The sequence below is a fragment of the Babylonia areolata genome, chromosome 18 (genome assembly GCF_041734735.1).
Source record: "Babylonia areolata isolate BAREFJ2019XMU chromosome 18, ASM4173473v1, whole genome shotgun sequence".
NCBI classification, from domain to species: Eukaryota; Metazoa; Mollusca; class Gastropoda; order Neogastropoda; family Buccinidae; genus Babylonia; species Babylonia areolata.
The window spans coordinates 72,814,269-72,836,173 of NC_134893.1; the positions used below are offsets into that span (position 1 = coordinate 72,814,269).

Consider the following 21,905-nt stretch of genomic DNA (forward strand, 5'->3'; position numbering starts at 1 on the left):
ATCATTGTACTGTGTGTGTCAGTCATGCTGTTCACGTGTCAATCATCGTACTGTGTGTGTGTGTCAGTCATGCTGTTCACGTGTCAATCATTGTACTGTGTGTGTGTCAGTCATGCTGTTCACGTGTCAATCATTGTACTGTGTGTGTCAGTCATGCTGTTCACGTGTCAATCATTGTACTGTGTGTGTGTGTCAGTCATACTGTTCACGTGTCAATCATTGTACTGTGTGTGTGTCACTCATGCTGTTCACGTGTCAATCATTGTACTGTGTGTGTCAGTCATGCTGTTCACGTGTCAATCATTGTACTGTGTGTGTCACTCATGCTGTTCACGTGTCAATCATTGTACTGTGTGTGTCAGTCATGCTGTTCACGTGTCAATCATTGTACTGTGTGTGTGTCACTCATGCTGTTCACGTGTCAATCATTGTACTGTGTGTGTGTCAGTCATGCTGTTCACGTGTCAATCATTGTACTGTGTGTGTGTCACTCATGCTGTTCACTGTGTCAATCATTGTACTGTGTGTGTGTCAGTCATACTGTTCACATGTCAATCATTGTACTGTGTGTGTCAGTCATGCTGTTCACGTGTCAATCATTGTACTGTGTGTGTCAGTCATGCTGTTCACGTGTCAATCATTGTACTGTGTGTGTGTCAGTCATGCTGTTCACGTGTCAATCATTGTACTGTGTGTGTCAGTCATGCTGTTCACGTGTCAATCATTGTACTGTGTGTGTGTCAGTCATGCTGTTCACGTGTCAATCATTGTACTGTGTGTGTGTCAGTCATGCTGTTCACGTGTCAATCATTGTACTGTGTGTCACTCATGCTGTTCACGTGTCAATCATTGTACTGTGTGTGTCAGTCATGCTGTTCACGTGTCAATCATTGTACTGTGTGTCACTCATGCTGTTCACGTGTCAATCATTGTACTGTGTGTCAGTCATGCTGTTCATGTGTCAATCATTGTACTGTGCATGTGTCAGTCATACTGTTAACGTGTCAATCATTGTACTGTGTGTGTGTGTCAGTCATACTGTTCACGTGTCAATCATTGTACTGTGTGTGTGTCACTCATGCTGTTCACGTGTCAATCATTGTACTGTGTGTGTCAGTCATGCTGTTCACGTGTCAATCATTGTACTGTGTGTGAGTCAGTCATACTGTTCACGTATCAATCATTGTACTGTGTGTGTGTGTCACTCATGCTGTTCACGTGCCAATCATTGTACTGTGTGTCACTCATGCTGTTCACGTGTCAATCATTGTACTGTGTGTGTGTCACTCATGCTTTTCACGTGTCAATCATTGTACTGTGTGTCACTCATGCTGTTCACGTGTCAATCATTGTACTGTGTGTGTGTCACTCATGCTGTTCACGTGTCAATCATTGTACTGTGCATGTGTCACTCATGCTGTTCACGTGTCAATCATTGTACTGTGTGTGTCAGTTATGCTGTTCACGTGTCAATCATTGTACTGTATGTCAGTCATGCTGTTCACGTGTAAATCATTGTACTGTATGTCAGTCATGCTGTTCACGTGTAAATCATTGTACTGTGTGTCAGTCATGCTGTTCACGTGTCAATCATTGTACTGTGTGTGTGTCAGTCATGCTGTTCACGTGTAAATCATTGTACTGTGTGTCAGTCATACTGTTCACGTGTCAATCATTGTACTGTGTGTTTGTCAATCATGCTGTTCACCTGTCAATCATTGTACTGTGTGTTTGTCAATCATGCTGTTCACCTGTCAATCATTGTACTGTGTGTGTCAATCATGCTGTTCACCTGTCAATCATTGTACTGTGTGTGTTTGTCAATCATGCTGTTCACCTGTCAATCATTGTACTGTGTGTTTGTCAATCATGCTGTTCACCTGTCAATCATTGTACTGTGTGTGTCAGTCATGCTGTTCACCTGTCAATCATTGTACTGTGTGTTTGTCACTCATGCTGTTCACCTGTCAATCATTGTACTGTGTTTGTCAATCATGCTGTTCACCTGTCAATCATTGTACTGTGTGTGTGTGTCAATCATGCTGTTCACCTGTCAATCATTGTACTGTGTGTGTTTGTCAATCATGCTGTTCACCTGTCAATCATTGTACTGTGTGTTTGTCAATCATGCTGTTCACCTGTCAATCATTGTACTGTGTTTGTCAATCATGCTGTTCACGTGTCAATCATTGTACTGTGTGTTTGTCAATCATGCTGTTCACCTGTCAATCATTGTACTGTGTGTTTGTCAATCATGCTGTTCACCTGTCAATCATTGTACTGTGTGTTTGTCAATCATGCTGTTCACCTGTCAATCATTGTACTGTGTGTTTGTCAATCATGCTGTTCACGTGTCAATCATTGTACTGTGTGTGTTTGTCAATCATGCTGTTCACCTGTCAATCATTGTACTGTGTGTTTGTCAATCATGCTGTTCACCTGTCAATCATTGTACTGTGTGTTTGTCAATCATGCTGTTCACGTGTCAATCATTGTACTGTGTGTGTCAGTCATACTGTTTGCATGTCAATCATTGTTCATGTGTCAATCATTATGCTCACATGTCAATCATTGTACTGTGCATGTCGATCATACTGTTCAAATGTCAGTCATGCTGTTCATCTACTGCTATGTCAATCACACTGTTCACATACCTCTATGTCAATCATACAGTTCATACATCATCGTATCAACCATACTGTACACATATATATCACCATGTCAAACTACACTGTTTGCACCCACTATATCAACCATATTGTTCACTTGGCATTAATCATACAACTGGTCTTCTTGACAGAGAGGGAGAGACAGAGAGAGAGAGAGAGAGAGTGTGTGTGTGTGTGTGTGTGTGTGTGTGTGTTGGGGGATGGGCTGGAGGTATGTCTGTGTAGTTGTGTGTGTGTGTGTGTGTGTGTGTGTGTGTGTGTGTTGGGGGTGGGCTGGAGGTATGTCTGTGTAGTTGTGTGTATGTGTGATGAAGAGAACTGGCACCACAGGAAAGGGTTGTGTCACACTGAAGTCAACACAACACTGCACAATGAAGACCCTGCTGTCCTCTGCCCTGTCCCCACAGTGCACCAGGACTGCCTTGTATCTGTATTTCTTTCTATCACAACACATTTCTCTGTGTGAAATTCGGGCTGCTCTCCCCAGGGAGAGTGCGTCGCTATGCTACAGCACCACCCTTTTTCTTTTCTTTTTTTTTCCTGTGTGCAGTGTTATTTGTTTTTCCTATCGAAGTACATTTTTCTACAGAATTTTGCCAGGAACAACCCTTTTGTTGCCGTGTGTTCTTTTACATGCGCTAAGTGCATGCTGCACACGGCACCTCGGTTTATCGTCTCATCCGAATGACTAGCGTCCAGACCACCACTCAAGGTCTAGTGGAGGGGGAGTAAATATCGGCGGCTGAGCCGTGATTCGAACCAGCGTGTTCAGATTCTCCCGATTCCTAGGCGGACGCGTTACCTCTAGGCCATGACTCCAGCTTGGCGTTAAGAACTTTCCAAAGTGTATGCCAATTTGACTGACCTAGGAGCGTACTCAACGCTATGAAGACTGCTAAGATCTCTCACAGAACACTGCCCAGCTTTTACACTGGGAGTGGCACACGTCTCTCTACTTGAAAGTTCCCCTGGACTGACACTGGTCAGCCTTCCTTCTTCATTCCCACTGACTTAACCATCACATACCTGTTCACTTATATGTTAATCACATTAGAATTATGTCATGTACATTGGGATTACGTACCACACCACAAAACCAGTAATTAGTGATTGTAACATCAACCATCACAATGGCCTATGACTTGAGGATTCTGTGTGACAAAGTCAATCACTACTATTTTCACAACACAAAATTCTACACGCAATGATCTCCACTGTCTTGATAGCAACCCAAAGAAATTTGAAATAAAACTGTTCTGTAACTAATGTAAGCATGCATATAAGGTGATAGAGCTGTATTTCAAAGAGCTACGCATAAGAAGCAATCAGCTGACAATGCATTAGCCATTTATAAATATTTTAAAAAATTATTTGTTATTCGCAACTTTTTCCTTCCATCTTCTTCTGCAAAGCAAATTATCTACTCTCTCTGTCTCTCCAGCTCTTCTTCAAATGTATGAAACTGTAACAATACGCTGTCAGATATTAGTACCGTCATCAGTAAAAGCAGAAACATGAATATTAATATGACTTCATCAGTGTTTGGTTAATTAAAGCAATCAGTCAAGACAATCAAAAATGGATAATGGCTGGGTTGAAGTGAACACATAAGCAGAGAGAGTGAAAGATTAAAAAAGCAAAATAATAAATTACATTTTTATAGAAACCTGATTACAACTACTGTATTTTATCAAATACAAGTTTTAGCAGTATGGATGTCGTTCTCCCACAACTACAAGAAGCCATATATTTGTGCTTCCATTCCATGTTGTGTATTCATGGAAATCAGCATGGAAACATATCAAAAAGAAATGCTGAAACATAGTCATCAAAAGTATGCTTGATATTGACAGAATAAACAGTTTCCATTTCAGTTTCAAGGAGGCACCAAAGAGTCTGGGACTGATCCATGTAGACCACACCACACCTACATGTCTGACCTCCACACACACCCACTGTTCTGGTCAGACCCTGACAGCCTTCCATACTCTACTAAACAAAACAAGAAACAATCCACTGGCAACACTTCAGCAGGCAGCAGCAAGCTATGTTCCTGGAAGAGAATTAATTTTCATTTGATGGGTGCAACAGCCCAGTGGTTAAAGCGTTGGTTTTTCAATCTGAGGGTCCTGGGTTTGAATCTCAGTAATGGCACCTGGTGGGTAAAGGGTGGAGATTTTTCCAATCACCCAGGTTAACATGTGTGCAGGCCTGCTAGTACCTGAACCCCCTTCGTTTGTATACGCAAGCAGATCAAATACGCACATTAAAGATCCTCCATCCATGTCAGGTTCGGTGGGTTATGGAAACAAGAACATACCCAGCATGCACACACCCGAAAATGGAGTATGGCTGCCTCCATGGCGGGGTAAAAATGGTCATACACGTCAGAGCCCACTCGTGTACAAACAAGTGAACGTGGGAGTTGCAGCCCACGAAGGAAAAAGATTATCATTTTTTCCACAGTACACAGCTGCTGCTGGGAGTGCCAGAGCTGTGCTGCAGTAAAGTGAGGCCAGACTGTTAGTGCCCATGAGGTCCACCATCAGGATGCCTCAGTCACTGAATGATGGGAGGCCAGACTGTTAGTCCCCATGAGGTCCACCATCAGGATGCCTCAGTCACTGAATGATGGGAGGCCTGGGTTAGTCCCCATGAGGTCCACCATCAGGATGTCCACCATCAGGATGCCTCAATCACTGAATGATGGGAGGCCTGGGGGAAGTTCAGTGCCTCTCCCCAACAAGGGAAGTCTGCATGTTATAACCCCTTCAACTTCACTCACTATGCTCTCAATCCCTCTCAAGCTGGACTTGACTAGCTGTCTAATTATCAAACAGCACTGCATAAAAATCACTCACACACAATGAACACTGAATTTTTTATCCCACAGAAGACACACAACACACTCAAAACAAACAGCTAAGGTCTAAACATCCAAGCAATTCAATACGTTTGTCAATGATCCTTGTGTTATCAACTAATACTGATTACATCTAAAAGGATTTTGATGACTATTTACAACATGCCAAACCTAAAAATGGATTTTGATGACTATTTACAACATGCCAAACCTACTGATGATATAACAAAGAAATACATGAACCTTCTAGGTTAAATAAAAAGAATTCACAGCTGGTATGAATCAACACCAATCCTCCTGAAGGTATACAAGCACACATAAAACGTGGGTCAGTTAAAATGAAAACCAAAAACAAAACAAAACAAAAAAAGCATGAGTGCATGTACATATCCACTGTACAATGGAAGACAGCAACATACAACTATGGTATCCGTCACTAACCACTGAAGCAAGGTCATTCATGCCTTCCCCCCACACATCACCACCACCACCACCACTACAACCACCACCACCACCCCCCCCCTAGTATCAGTGACTCCCACACCCTCACCCCCCCACCCACATGTACTACAGGCAGGCTACCAGCACAGCACACACAGCAACAATACACGTTGTAACTGAATACACACAGGCCACACACCAAAACCATTTTGCCACCCAAGCCACAGGATGTGTCTACGCAATACACACTGCTGAAAGGGCATGACTGTACACATGTGAAAAAGACACATTAAAAAAAAGAGCACATTTTTCATGACGGCGATTTCAGTGAAACTGAGTAAGCAAGTATGTAAAATTGATAGAAAGATGAGGAAGAGAGGGAGAGAGAGGGGAAAACAAGACAAAACTGACAAGATAGAATATGAAATGAATGACAACTAAAAGTAAGCAAAATGATTGTAAACAAATCCTGTTTAAATGCAAAATTATTGTAAAATAAATATATATATATATATAAATCCTGTCTTAAAGCTAAATAAATAAAAAAAATTGCACATTTTCTTTCTTCGGCTCTTTTTTTCCCTCAAGTTCTAAAATGATTACATTTTTCTGAGAAAAAAAATATATTGGAGAATGAGATGATTGGACAGCTTTTTTTTTTTTCTAAATAAAAGAATTTATCTTATTCAAAGTTCCAATTCCATCTCTTGCCTGTGTCATCAATGATACGGTTTATCCAGCTGCGCATTTGGTAATAAAGAAAACTGCTATAAACTTAGCACTTAAGTGTATTCAAAGAGAAACTGTCAGATAATTGACATAAAAATTATGTCAACTCTAAGACAACAAAACACACACACACACAAAACCACTTCACCTTGTACCCCCCAATTTTCTTCACAGAACCCACACACAGACCAACAGAGTTCTCCCCCTTTGTTCTGTCCCCAGAGTGCTCCCCCCTGCATCATGCTTGGGTGGCAAAAGGAGATAGCGGAGCAGAGCAGAGCTGGGCAGAGAGGTATACACAGGAGGCTGTAAGAGCATTCTATGGTGAGGGATTAGCATGCCCCGCGGGTGACTTACAGCCAGAATCAGTCTGGTTGCCAGGATCTACTTTGACAACAAACTCTGCAAAAACAAAACACCGGCAATGCCAATCAAAACACATGCAGTAAGTCAGGTGGTTAACGATGACGCAGGTGGGGAGATCATGAGAGTTAACGAACCCACCTGACACACCTGTAACACGTCATGAAGGGACGGGGGAAAACAGGTCTGTGCACACACACACCTCCACAGAGATTCAACAGGTCTGTGCACACACACACCTCCACAGAGATTCAACAGGTCTGTGCACACACCCACCTCCACAGAGATTCAACAGGTCTGTGCACACACACACCTCCACAGAGATTCAACACAACAGGTCTGTGCACACACCCACCTCCACAGAGATTCAACAGGTCTGTGCACACACACACCTCCACAGAGATTCAACAGGTCTGTGCACACACACACACCTCCACAGAGATTCAACACATCACTGACCAATGGAGGAACACAGAGATCACCTTGCTATACAGAGGAGGCAGAGGGTGAAGTGACAGAATGTAACCCTGACTCCCCACACTATTCACAGTACAGTACAACTGTAAAGCTGATCCCCTTCCGTGAAGCTCCAAATATAAAGTGAAAAATGCACATTCTGAACATCTTTATTACACATAATGATAATGAACAGAAAGACTTTAATGTTTTATCTTAAGATATATCTATGTAGGCAACTTCTTCATGTTTACTGTCAGAAGAATTTTTTGTCACATGCTACAATATCCATGTTTCAAACAAACTTTAAAAAAAAAATCTATACTATAACATATGATGGTTTTAAAGACTGTACTTGTCAAAACCCTTTCTACCCCAAAGCATAAACAAAATGTGCCAACAGTGAAATTCTAATAATTAGTGTGTCTTGGTTAGACTTTGTTAACAGTGTCTTGAGCAAACCTTGTTAAGTGTGAATTTTTGCAGAGAAACAAGATCACTAGTTCTAAAAAAGCATTCAGATATCTAAGTTTCTGCGCAGTATAAACAAAAACCAGATGTAAGGAAAGGAAGAAAGTCCTCTACACAGCTGATCTGAAGACTTCTAAGTCTCTGGGCAGTTCAGACACAATCTGATGTAAGAAAAGAAAGTACTACACACAGCTGATCTGAAGACTTCTAAGTCTCTGTGCAGTTCAGACACAATCAGATGTAAGAAATGAAAGTACTACACACAGCTGATCTGAAGACTTCTAAGTCTCTGGGCAGTTCAGACACAATCTGATGTAAGAAAAGAAAGTACTACACACAGCTGATCTAAAGACTTCTAAGTCTCTGTGCAGTTCAGACACAATCTGATGTAAGAAAAAAAACAAAGTACTACACACAGCTGATCTGAAGACTTCTAAGTCTCTGTGCAGTTCAGACACAATCTGATGTAAGAAAAAAACAGAAAGTACTACACACATCTGATCTAAAGACTTCTAAGTCTCTGTGCAGTTCAGACACAATCTGATGTAAGGAAAGAAAGTACTACACACATCTGATCTAAAGACTTCTAAGTCTCTGTGCAGTTCAGACACAATCTGATGTAAGAAAAAAACAGAAAGTACTACACACAGCTGATCTGAAGACTTCTAAGTCTCTGTGCAGTTCAGACACAATCTGATGTAAGAAAAGAAAGTACTACACACAGCTGATCTAAAGACTTCTAAGTCTCTGTGCAGTTCAGACACAATCTGATGTAAGAAAAGAAAGTACTACACACAGCTGATCTAAAGGCTTCTAAGTCTCCGTGCAGTTCAGACACAATCTGATGTAAGAAAAGAAAGTACTACACACAGCTGATCTAGGCAGTCCACACCCACAAAGAACTGTTAATGCCAGTTGACTTTCAACACTCACAAGCACCAACTTTCTGAGCTGTCAACATATTAATCGTCTACAGGGACATGGCTTACAAATGACCCAACTATTCCACAGTGACTGGCCAAGAGAGCATCACGAGGTGAAACATGATTTGAAAGAACAACAGGAAGACGGCGTGTTACAAATGACCCAACTATTCCACAGTGACTGGCCAAGAGAGCATCACGAGGTGAAACATGATTTGAAAGAACAACAGGAAGACGGCGTGTTACAAATGACCCAACTATTCCACAGTGACTGGCCCAGAGAGCATCACGAGGTGAAACATGATGGTTTGAAAGAACAACAGGAAGACGGCGTGTTACAAATGACCCAACTATTCCACAGTGACTGGCCCAGAGAGCATCACCAGGTGAAACATGATTTGAAAGAACAACAGGAAGACGGCGTGTTACAAATGACCCAACTATTCCACAGTGACTGGCCCAGAGAGCATCACCAGGTGAAACAGGATTTGAAAGAACAACAGGAAGATGGCGTGTTACAAATGACCCAACTATTCCACAGTGACTGGCCCAGAGAGCATCACCAGGTGAAACAGGATTTGAAAGAACAACAGGAAGACGGCGTGTTACAAATGACCCAACTATTCCACAGTGACTGGCCCAGAGAGCATCACCAGGTGAAACAGGATTTAAAAGAACAACAGGAAGACGGCGTGTTACAAATGACCCAACTATTCCACAGTGACTGGCCCAGAGAGCATCACCAGGTGAAACAGGATTTGAAAGAACAACAGGAAGACGGCGTGTTACAAACAGAAAGAGACAGAGACAGAGAAGCTGGCCCCAACTTTTCTACTGTTTTCAGTACACCCTTCCTTGTCACTAAACCAAAGCCTCTAAAATATCTCTGTACTTATATCATCCGCTTTAAATATCTTAGGCCCAACACTCGGCTTATATCACAGATTGACATAAGTTTTACATTTGGGCCAACAGCAAAGTGAGAGCTGTATTATCAATGGTTTCTCCAGTCAATGAGAAATCATTTACAGCTTAGTCTTTTGTGAAAGACTGACTCAAACTAGGAGGCAAAATTGCACTGGCTCTTAGTGCTGCAGCCTTGTGGGCTAGTTGGCCTTTGGGAACAATCCCAACACCGACTATCCTAAAACCCTCTTGGCCGAGAGCGTGGGGATGTAACTTGGGCAAGACACTCTCCACTATAATCAAATTCTAGCCCAAATAGTCGGAACAGCAGTTGCCTCCTCTACTGTTCTGATGGTCATAGTTGGACACGACTGACTATCATATATATATATGTAAATGACATCTTTAAATAAAGCCCCAAAACAAACAAAATATTATGAGAAAAAAAGACTTTTGGAAGTTTGTGTTCACACTGTATGCTAAAGAACAAACAATGACAATTCGTTATCTGATGTGAAAGCAGTCTGGTGCAATCGACCTCCTTGCTCTGGGAAAGATTTCTACACACTGGGGAAAGATTTCTACACACTGTGGATTACTTTGGGAAAGATTTCTACACACTGTGGTTTACTTTGGGAAAGATTTCTACACACTGTGGATTACTTTGGGAAAGATTTCTACACACTGTGGTTTACTTTGGGAAAGATTTCTACACACTGTAGATTACTTTGGGAAAGATTTCTACACACTGTGGTTTACTTTGGGAAAGATTTCTACACACTGTGGATTACTTTGGGAAAGATTTCTACACACTGTGGATTACTTTGGGAAAGATTTCTACACACTGTGGATTACTTTGGGAAAGATTTCTACACACTGTGGATTACTTTGGGAAAGATTTCTACACACTGTGGATTACTTTGGGAAAGCACACATCTCAACTGCTGTGTTACTGCTGGTAAAATTTCAACCACGTGTGAACAGAAAATTAGCGGACAGGGCAGATGTGGTAAAATGCACTAGATGAACACACAACCACGCGTCATGACTATCTGAGACAAAAAAAAACAACTTCAGGTATGATTCCCTCACATATGTGTCTGTTGGTATAGCTTTTCTTTTTTTTTTTTTTTAATTCATATCTTAAATTGTTTTTACAGCTCTTCTTTACAAACATATACATACATTTTTTGTTTTAATTTATGTGTGCAAAGTGCAAAACCTGTAAGAGATAAACAAGATCTGTGCACAGTCAGTCTGGGGATTCCCAGAAAGGATCTGTGGGTTCAGAAAGGATGATGAACAATGAAGAGACACTGTGTGGGTTCAGAAAGGATGATGGATGAACAATGAAGAGACACTGTGTGGGTTCAGAAAGGATGATGGATGAACAATGAAGAGACACTGTGTGGGTTCAGAAAGGATGATGGATGAACAATGAAGAGACACTGTGTGGGTTCAGAAAGGATGATGAACAATGAAGAGACACTCTGTGGGTTCAGAAAGGATGATGGATGAACAATGAATAGACACTGTGTGGGTTCAGAAAGGATGATGAACAATGAAGAGACACTGTGTGGGTTCAGAAAGGATGATGGATGAACAATGAAGAGACACTGTGTGGGTTCAGAAAGGATGATGAACAATGAAGAGACACTCTGTGGGTTCAGAAAGGATGATGGATGAACAATGAAGAGACACTGTGTGGGTTCAGAAAGGATGATGGATGAACAATGAAGAGACACTGTGTGGGTTCAGAAAGGATGATGGATGAACAATGAAGAGACACTGTGTGGGTTCAGAAAGGATGATGAACAATGAAGAGACACTGTGTGGGTTCAGAAAGGATGATGAACAATGAAGAGACACTGTGTGGGTTCAGAAAGGATGATGAACAATGAAGAGACACTGTGTGGGTTCAGAAAGGATGATGGATGAACAATGAAGAGACACTCTGTGGGTTCAGAAAGGATGATGGATGAACAATGAAGAGATACTGTGTAGGTTCAGAAAGGATGATGAACAATGAAGAGACACTGTGTGGGTTCAGAAAGGATGATGGATGAACAATGAAGAGACACTGTGTAGGTTCAGAAAGGATGATGGATGAACAATGAAGAGACACTCTGTGGGTTCAGAAAGGATGATGGATGAACAATGAAGAGACACTGTGTGGGTTCAGAAAGGATGATGGATGAACAATGAAGAGACACTGTGTGGGTTCAGAAAGGATGATGAACAATGAAGAGACACTCTGTGGGTTCAGAAAGGATGATGGATGAACAATGAAGAGACACTGTGTAGGTTCAGAAAGGATGATGGATGAACAATGAAGAGACACTCTGTGGGTTCAGAAAGGATGATGGATGAACAATGAAGAGACACTGTGTGGGTTCAGAAAGGATGATGGATGAACAATGAAGAGACACTCTGTGGGTTCAGAAAGGATGATGGATGAACAATGAAGAGACACTGTGTGGGTTCAGAAAGGATGATGGATGAACAATGAAGAGACACTGTGTGGGTTCAGAAAGGATGATGAACAATGAAGAGACACTGTGTGGGTTCAGAAAGGATGATGGATGAACAATGAAGAGACACTGTGTGGGTTCAGAAAGGATGATGGATGAACAATGAAGAGACACTCTGTGGGTTCAGAAAGGATGATGGATGAACAATGAAGAGACAAAGTTCTGATGAGTGAGTTCAGTTTTCATCACCACGACCCAGACCCAAGCAGATGAGCAGTGCTAACTGATTCCTGACACCAGCCAGTAAGTGTGCTACACACCTCGTCCATACTCACGTTATGAATGAATCACTAAATGGTGTCTGATGCTGCATCTAAAATATTGCAAGTCTGTATGAGTATAATTATATGTGCGGGACTGAAACCTGATAGAATGACACAGGAAACGAATGATGAGCATCCAAATGGCAGCTGTCAGTTGGTTCTACCCAGGTAGGCAGCCTGTTGTGCAAATGACCCTGTAAAGCACTTAGAGCTTGGTCTCTGAGGATAGGTGCTATATAAGTATTCATATCATTATCATCTCAATTTACACCACTGTCACTACGCTTCTCACCACTTCATTCACTGAACAGTTTCTGATGTAGCAGTTCAATTCACATCACTATCACTTCTTTTCTCATCACTTCATTCACTGAACACTTTCTGATGTAGCAGTTCAATTCACATCACTATCACTGAACTTCTCATCACTTCATTCACTGAACAGTTTCTGATGTAGCAGTTCAATTCACATCACTATCACTGAACTTCTCATCACTTCATTCACTGAACAGTTTCTGATGTAGCAGTTCAATTCACATCACTATCACTGAACTTCTCATCACTTCATTCACTGAACAGTTTCTGATGCAGCAGTTCAATTTACATCACTATCACTGAACTTCTCATCACTTCATTCACTGAACAGTTTCTGATGTAGCAGTTCAATTTACATCACTATCACTGAACTTCTAATTCATACACATCAAAAACTGCTTTCCATCATAATGAAACTGAAATTTGATATCTGAGAAGGGAATATATTTTCATATCAATCAAAAATATAGCTATTAAATAACAGCTAAAGGAGACTATTCTACCAGAAAAGCAATGCTTGAAATGCAAAACTGAAAAACATTCAATGTCTGTCCTTTTCCCTAAAACAAAATACTATATATTTCAAATCTAAACATGATGTTTATTGCCCTGCTGTCCACAAAGCCGCTTTCAGGACTGACGGCCATGTGGGGTTACAATATCCCTACAGACTGCACCACGTGCAACTACATACGTTTAGGGCTGTCCACATCCACATACAATTCCAGACAACCCTTTGCCCTCACCATCACTTGTGGAGCTATGGTCTTAAAATTAGTGTGATTCTTTTTGCCAAAATACATTCTCCATTCCAGACAACGCTTTGCCCTCACCATCACTTGTGGAGCTATGGTCTTAAAATTAGCGTGGTTCTTTTTGCCAAAATACATTCTCCATCCCAGACAACACTTTGCCCTCACCATCACTTGTGGAGCTATGGTCTTAAAATCAGCGTGGTTCTTTTTGCCAAAATACATTCTCCATTCCAGACAACGCTTTGCCCTGACCATCACTTGTGGAGCTATGGTCTTAAAATCAGCGTGGTTCTTTTTGCCAAAATACATTCTCCAAAAGCCGCAAGCTGCCAAAACAAGCTTTCACTCTGAGCAACACGGACAGATGGTAGGCAAATATAGCAAATGACAAAACACAATGTAAATTTTCAGCTAAACTGCCTTTTTTTCAAACAGAAAAAAACTACGCTAAAACGAAGTTTAACGGATAAAAAATATTTATCAGTTTGTTCAAAGAAACTGAGAATAATGTGCTTTAGATCTGACCAGTTAGCAACTAACAAAATCTGAAAAGTGTCTGTTTTCTTTATATTCCAAACTATATGTCAAATTTTAAATTATTCATTCTTGTCAAATATGAGTTTTAAATCTATTTCTTTCCTCGTCTAAATCATAAGTTTGAAATCATTCTTTTTTTTTCAGCTATATCCTGAGTTAAAATTATAAAATGATTTAAAACAGACTGATTTTCATCACCAACTTTGTGCATGTAGAACAAACTTTTATCAACTGTATCATGAGTTTGAAAGGAAGTGAATTTTAGTGACCTGGACCAAGAGTTGAAACCAGAGTCAGAAAGCCTGAAAGGGCAGACAGGACATCCAGACAGGGGCAGACAATTGAGTCACAAGCAACACGTACAAGCTGGGAGGTGGGTACAAACCAGAAAGCCACAGTGCCATCAGTTACAATCACTTTGAGGGCTACACACTCCCTCCCTTCTCCTCACCCCCAACTTCATTTCATTCCATTCTCTTCACTAATCTTCACCAGGCTCCACAACACAAAACAGATAAAGCATATTCAGACAGTCACAAGAAGCCTTTCAAAGCCTTTCCCAGACATGTCCTGTTTACAGATTATGGTAAAAAAAAGGTTATGACGTTCTACACGCTATTATGGTAATCACTTCCCCAACTGCTCCTATCTTCCTGTCCAGGATTATCACACACTAACAACACTATACAGTTCCGCCCACCCACTTACATCTACCCACCCCTGTGCATCTCAAACACCCTGACCAATCTGTCCACAAGACAGTGTTCATTCACACTATGGAGAAACAACAGTTACACAATGCACAACAACTGCTAAAAAGCAAGTGAAAAACTTAATTCAGCAAAAGACAGAAACGAAACCAACCAAACTAACGTTAAAAAAGTCAATTAATGAGAACAAGGATTTCTCAGGTCCTGAATGCACAGAGAAACACAGTGAACACACTGAATGAGAGAACACACTTCTTCAAACTCTTCCTCACCTCGGAAACAGAAGGATGACTTGGACCTCAGCACTGGAGCGATGTAACGCTTACTGCAGGGAGAGAAAAACTGGGGACACAGACAGGAACTGAATCATTCACATACATGTTTCTTGGGCACATTATAACACACAGATACACATGCACAAACACACTGAAAACATACACAAATTACACAGTCACACACAGTAAAAACAAGAAAACACATACACACATTCTCACATACACACACACACACACACACACACACACATGCACATACACACACACACATCCACACACAAATACATCACAAATACAGCTGGAGCATGCTTGCATACACACATGCAAAGCACACACTTTTTATCTGTCTCAAATCACTTGTTGACCAGGCATTAAATCAAAGATAAGTGACTCCAGGACCAAGAGTAACTGCCCCTGTGACTCCTGCAACAAGAGTAACAGCCCCTGGAGTGACCCTTGGCTGCACTGACCTTGTTATTGTCCTCGAAGCCAGGCACGGCGTAGGGCCACATGACATACTTGCCGTTGTTGCGACTGCTGGGCCCACACTCGTCCGTGTCCGGGTCGTGCTCCGCTCCCCAGTTGTGACCTGGGTCACAGAGGTATGGGTCACGACACATCGCCACTCATTGTGACCTGGGTCACAGAGGTATGGGTCACGACACATCGCCACTCATTGTGACCTGGGTCACAGAGGTATGGGTCACGACACATCGCCACTCATTGTGACCTGGGTCACAGAGGTATGGGTCACGACACATCGCCACTCATTGTGACCTGGGTCACGACACATCGCCACTCATTGTGACCTGGGTCACGACACATCGCCACTCATTGTGACCTGGGTCACGACACATCGCCACTCATTGTGACCTGGGTCACGACACATCGCCACTCATTGTGACCTGGGTCACGACACATCGCCACTCATTGTGACCTGGGTCACAGAGGTATGGGTCACGACACATCGCCACTCATTGTGACCTGGGTCACGACACATCGCCACTCATTGTGACCTGGGTCACAGAGGTATGGGTCACGACACATCGCCACTCATTGTGACCTGGGTCACGACACATCGCCACTCATTGTGACCTGGGTCACGACACATCGCCACTCATTGTGACCTGGGTCACGACACATCGCCACTCATTGTGACCTGGGTCACAGAGGTATGGGTCATGACACATCACCACTCATTGTGACCTGGGTCACAGAGGTATGGGTCACGACACATCACCACTCATTGTGACCTGGGTCATGACACATCGCCACTCATTGTGACCTGGGTCACGACACATCGCCACTCATTGTGACCTGGGTCACAGAGGTATGGGTCACGACACATCGCCACTCATTGTGACCTGGGTCACGACACATCGCCACTCATTGTGACCTGGGTCACGACACATCACCACTCATTGTGACCTGGGTCACAGAGATATGGGTCACGTCACATCGCCACTCACTGTGGGTAAACAGGAGGATGACGATGACGTTAATGATAACAATGATAATCATCTACACGTGGGGATAAAGGTCAATAAGCTGAATGTTTCTCTGCTGCTGCACAGTCATTAAAATCAATTCAATTCTATTGATGGATGCTGCTTTTACCACCAATACAACCTCTAGGACATATGTAAATAGTGTGAATCCTTCACAGTGAGTGTACAGCAAACAGTGTTTTTATGATTGATAGTACTGACACAGGAAAAAACAACAACAAAGAAACAAGCACGGTTATTACACAGACTGATTTGTTTTCACACAGAAGCCAGAAAAGCTACCTGCTGGTACTTCATAATCACGACAGTTTCTTTCTCAGGTTTATAATTTCAGAAAATCAAAACAGTGAAAAACTACTGTGGGAATACAATCACTTCCACAAGACTGTTCTAGGTGTATGGAAAAAGTGTCCCATGATCAACATATAAACAGGCTTAAAGATTCAGACTGCTGATATTACCATGATTGTATAAAGCCAGTTACAGTGAGCAACCCAAAGGCCTAAATGAAAAATTCATGTCTCCCAGTTAAGACCAGTTAGAAGTTTATTTATCTGTTCCATTTGAATGCAATTCAAACTAGATCTTGTGAAATCATACAGTGTTTATGCAGAAAAGAATGCTCTTCCTTTTCCACCACTGTCACTTTTTCTTCAGCTTTCCCTGTCACAGTCACCCCACCACCTCTTCCCTATCACAGTCACCCCACCACCTCTTCCCTGTCACAGTCACCCCACCACCTCTTCCCTGTCACAGTCACCCCACCACCTCTTCCCTGTCACAGTCACCCCACCACCTCTTTCTTCCCTGTCACAGTCATCCCACCACCTCTTCCCTGACAGTCATACCACCACCTCTTCCCTGTCACAGTCACCCCACCACCTCTTCCCTGTCACAGTCACCCCTCTTCCCTGTCACAGTCATCCCACCACCTCTTCCCTGTCACAGTCACCCCACCACCTCTTCCCTGACACAGTCACCCCACCACCTCTTCCCTGTCACAGTCATCCCACCACCTCTTCCCTGACACAGTCACCCCACCACCTCTTCCCTGTCACAGTCACCCCACCACCTCTTCCCTGTCACAGTCACCCCACCACCTCTTCCCTGTCACAGTCACCCCACCACCTCTTTCTTCCCTGTCACAGTCACCCCACCACCTCTTTCTTCCCTGTCACAGTCACCCCACCACCTCTTTCTTCCCTGTCACAGTCATCCCACCACCTCTTCCCTGACACAGTCACCCCACCACCTCTTCCCTGTCACAGTCACCCCACCACCTCTTCCCTGTCACAGTCACCCCACCACCTCTTCCCTGTCACAGTCACCCCACCACCTCTTCCCTGTCACAGTCACCCCACCACCTCTTCCCTGTCACAGTCATCCCACCACCTCTTCCCTGTCACAGTCATCCCACCACCTCTTCTCTGTCAGTCACCCCACCACCTCTTCCCTGACACAGTCACCCCACCACCTCTTCTCTGTCAGTCACCCCACCACCTCTTCCCTGACACAGTCACCCCACCACCTCTTCCCTGTCAGTCATCCCACCACCTCTTCCCTGTCACAGTCATCCCACCACCTCTTCCCTGTCACAGTCACCCCACCACCTCTTCCCTGTCACAGTCACCCCACCACCTCTTTCTTCCCTGTCACAGTCACCCCACCACCTCTTTCTTCCCTGTCACAGTCACCCCACCACCTCTTTCTTCCCTGTCACAGTCACCCCACCACCTCTTTCTTCCCTGTCACAGTCATCCCACCACCTCTTCCCTGTCACAGTCACCCCACCACCTCTTCCCTGTCACAGTCACCCCACCACCTCTTCCCTGACACAGTCACCCCACCACCTCTTCCCTGTCAGTCATCCCACCACCTCTTCCCTGTCACAGTCATCCCACCACCTCTTCCCTGTCACAGTCATCCCACCACCTCTTCCCTGTCACAGTCATCCCACCACCTCTTCCCTGTCACAGTCACCCCACCACCTCTTTCTTCCCTGTCACAGTCACCCCACCACCTCTTTCTTCCCTGTCACAGTCACCCCACCACCTCTTTCTTCCCTGTCACAGTCACCCCACCACCTCTCCCCTGTCACAGTCATCCCACCACCTCTTCCCTGTCACAGTCACCCCACCACCTCTTCCCTGTCACAGTCACCCCACCACCTCTTTCTTCCCTGTCACAGTCACCCCACCACCTCTTTCTTCCCTGTCACAGTCACCCCACCACCTCTTCCCTGTCACAGTCACCCCACCACCTCTACAGTCACCCCACCACCTCTTCCCTGTCACAGTCACCCCACCACCTCTTCCCTGTCACAGTCACCCCACCACCTCTTTCTTCCCTGTCACAGTCACCCCACCACCTCTTCCCTGTCACAGTCACCCCACCACCTCTTCCCTGTCACAGTCACCCCACCACCTCTTCCCTGTCACAGTCACCCCACCACCTCTTCCCTGTCACAACCACCTCTTCCCTGACACAGTCACCCCTCTTCCCTGACACAATCATCCCACCACCTCTTCCCTGTCACAGTCACCCCACCACCTCTTCCCTGTCACAACCACCTCTTCCCTGTCACAACCACCTCTTCCCTGTCACAACCACCTCTTCCCTGTCACAGTCATCCCACCACCTCTTCCCTGTCACAGTCACCCCACCACCTCTTCCCTGTCACAGTCACCCCTCTTCCCTGACACAGTCACCCCTCTTCCCTGTCACAGTCATCCCTCTTCCCTGTCACAGTCATCCCTCTTCCCTGTCACAGTCACCCCTCTTCCCTGTCACAGTCACCCCTCTTCCCTGACACAGTCATACCACCACCTCTTCCCTGTCACAGTCATACCACCACCTCTTCCCTGTCACAGTCACCCCACCAACTCTTTCTTCCCTGTCACAGTCATACCACCACCTCTTCCCTGTCACAGTCACCCCACCACCTCTTCCCTGTCACAGTCATCCCACCACCTCTTCCCTGTCACAGTCACCCCACCACCTCTTCCCTGTCACAGTCATACCACCACCTCTTCCCTGTCACAACCACCTCTTCCCTGTCACAGTCACCCCACCACCTCTTCCCTGTCACAGTCATACCACCACCTCTTCCCTGTCACAGTCATCCCACCACCTCTTCCCTGTCACAGTCACCCCACCACCTCTTTCCCACCCCCCCAACTACCCACCAAGCTCTCATGCCTACACACACATATAAGCACAACAGTAATAAATCATCTAATAATTCATCTAATATCACTAACGGGTGCAACAGCCAAGTGGTTAAAGTATTAGACTTTCAATCTGAGGGTCCCGGGTTCTAATCTCGGTAACGGCGCCTGATGGGTAAAGGGTGGAGATTTTTCCAGTCTCCCAGGTCAACATGTGTGCAGATCTGCTTGTGCCTGAACCCCCTTCATCTGTATATGCAAATATAAGATCAAATATGCACATTAAAGATTCTATAATCCATGTCAGCGTTCAGTGGGTTATTGAAACAAGAACATATTCAACATGCACACCCCTGAAAACGAAGTATGGCTGCATACATGGCGGGGTAAAAATGGACATGCACATAAAAAACCCATTCATGTATATACAAGTGAACGTGGGAGTTGCAGCCCACGAACAAAGAAGAAGAAGAAGAATTGAATATGACTAAACAGTGAAAAGACGTAAAGCAAAGAAAGACAGAAAGAAGACACACATGTTTTTTGTGTTTTTTTTATACATTTTTACCAGTGACAAAGATAGCCACAAACTTACCCAGTTCTGTGTTGTTCACGCCGCACATGCACACAGAAAACATTTGGTTTCAATCAGACCAGGCCAAATGATGTTCAACAAAGAGAAAACTTTTGGTTTCAATCAGACCAGGCCAAATGATGAACAACAAACACAAAACATTTGGTTTCAATCAGACCAGGCCAAATGATGAACAACAAACACAAAACATTTTGTTTCAATCAGACCAGGCCAAATGATGAACAACAAACAGAAAACATTTTGTTTCAATCAGACCAGGCCAAATGATGAACAACAAACACAAAACATTTGGTTTCAATCAGACCAGGCCAAATGATGAACAACAAACACAAAACATTTGGTTTCAATCAGACCAGGCCAAATGATGAACAACAAACAGAAAACATTTTGTTTCAATCAGACCAGGCCAAATGATGAACAACAAACAGAAAACATTTCATTAAAAGTTCATCAAAGTGTATCTCCACAATAATAATAATACTTCTCATGCTCACACCTCCGTGGCACATAACTCCAATAAAGTAGTATGGGATTATTCTCACTTTTGATTCCTTTCCACTTGTGTGCTAGGGGTGAGCCCTGTCATGTCTGGACAGATTCATGTTATATCATTCCTTTACACTTGTGTGCTTGGGGTGAGCCCTGTCATGTATGGACAGATTCATGTTATAGCATTCCTTTACACTTGTGTGCTAGGGGTGAGCCCTGTCATGTATGGACAGATTCATGTTATATCATTCCTTTCCACTTGTGTGCTAGGGGTGAGCCCTGTCATGTATGGACAGATTCATGTTATTTCATTCCTCTCCACTTGTGTGCTAGGGGTGAGCCCTGTCATGTATGGACAGATTCATGTTATTTCATTCCTCTCCACTTGTGTGCTAGGGGTGAGCCCTGTCATGTATGGACAGATTCATGTTATTTCATTCCTCTCCACTTGTGTGCTAGGGGTGAGCCCTGTCATGTATGGACAGATTCATGTTATAGCATTCCTTTCCACTTGTGTGCTAGGGGTGAGCCCTGTCATGTATGGACAGATTCATGTTATAGGATTCCTTTCCACTTGTGTGCTAGGGGTGAGTCCTGTCATGTATGGACAGATTCATGTTATCTTCCATTTACTTCTGTCACCATGGTGCATCACCCGAACAGTCCCACACTAAAATCAAGACAGCCACTACAGTTTACATGTTTCCTAGGAGAATCCCCCCAGCATGCTCTATTTCAACATCGGACACAAAACTATCCAACTCAGTTAGTTACTAACAACAAGAGTGGCACACAAGGCTTACATCAATGATTCTACAATTACTGTATATCTAAATGTATCCTTTTGCAGGTTCTAGCCAAGATCTGTGAGCTGAACATCCTCATCCTGATCTCTGTGTTGTATCAAACAACATTCTAAGAATAGTTTCCATTCGTGTA

General features: G+C 43.6%; 2 protein-coding genes across 2 annotated transcripts in view; both read right to left on the reverse strand.

Annotated features, from left to right (window-relative positions):
- LOC143292340 (disintegrin and metalloproteinase domain-containing protein 17-like) overlaps positions 1-15,827 on the reverse strand; it is a 38,198-nt gene extending 22,371 nt beyond the window's left edge. The window contains exons 1-3 of the mRNA XM_076602529.1: positions 15,678-15,827; positions 15,205-15,274; positions 7,060-7,104 (exon numbers count right to left, since the gene is read on the reverse strand). Coding sequence (XP_076458644.1) covers positions 7,060-7,104; positions 15,205-15,274; positions 15,678-15,827 — 265 coding nt within the window. The remainder of the gene's footprint in view (positions 1-7,059; positions 7,105-15,204; positions 15,275-15,677) is intronic.
- Positions 15,828-15,863: 36 nt separating this feature from the next.
- Positions 15,864-21,905, reverse strand: part of LOC143292341 (ADAM 17-like protease) — a 34,007-nt gene continuing 27,965 nt past the window's right edge. Inside the window, exon 12 of the mRNA XM_076602530.1 lies at positions 15,864-15,937. Within this exon, the coding sequence (XP_076458645.1) occupies positions 15,864-15,937 (74 nt within the window). The remainder of the gene's footprint in view (positions 15,938-21,905) is intronic.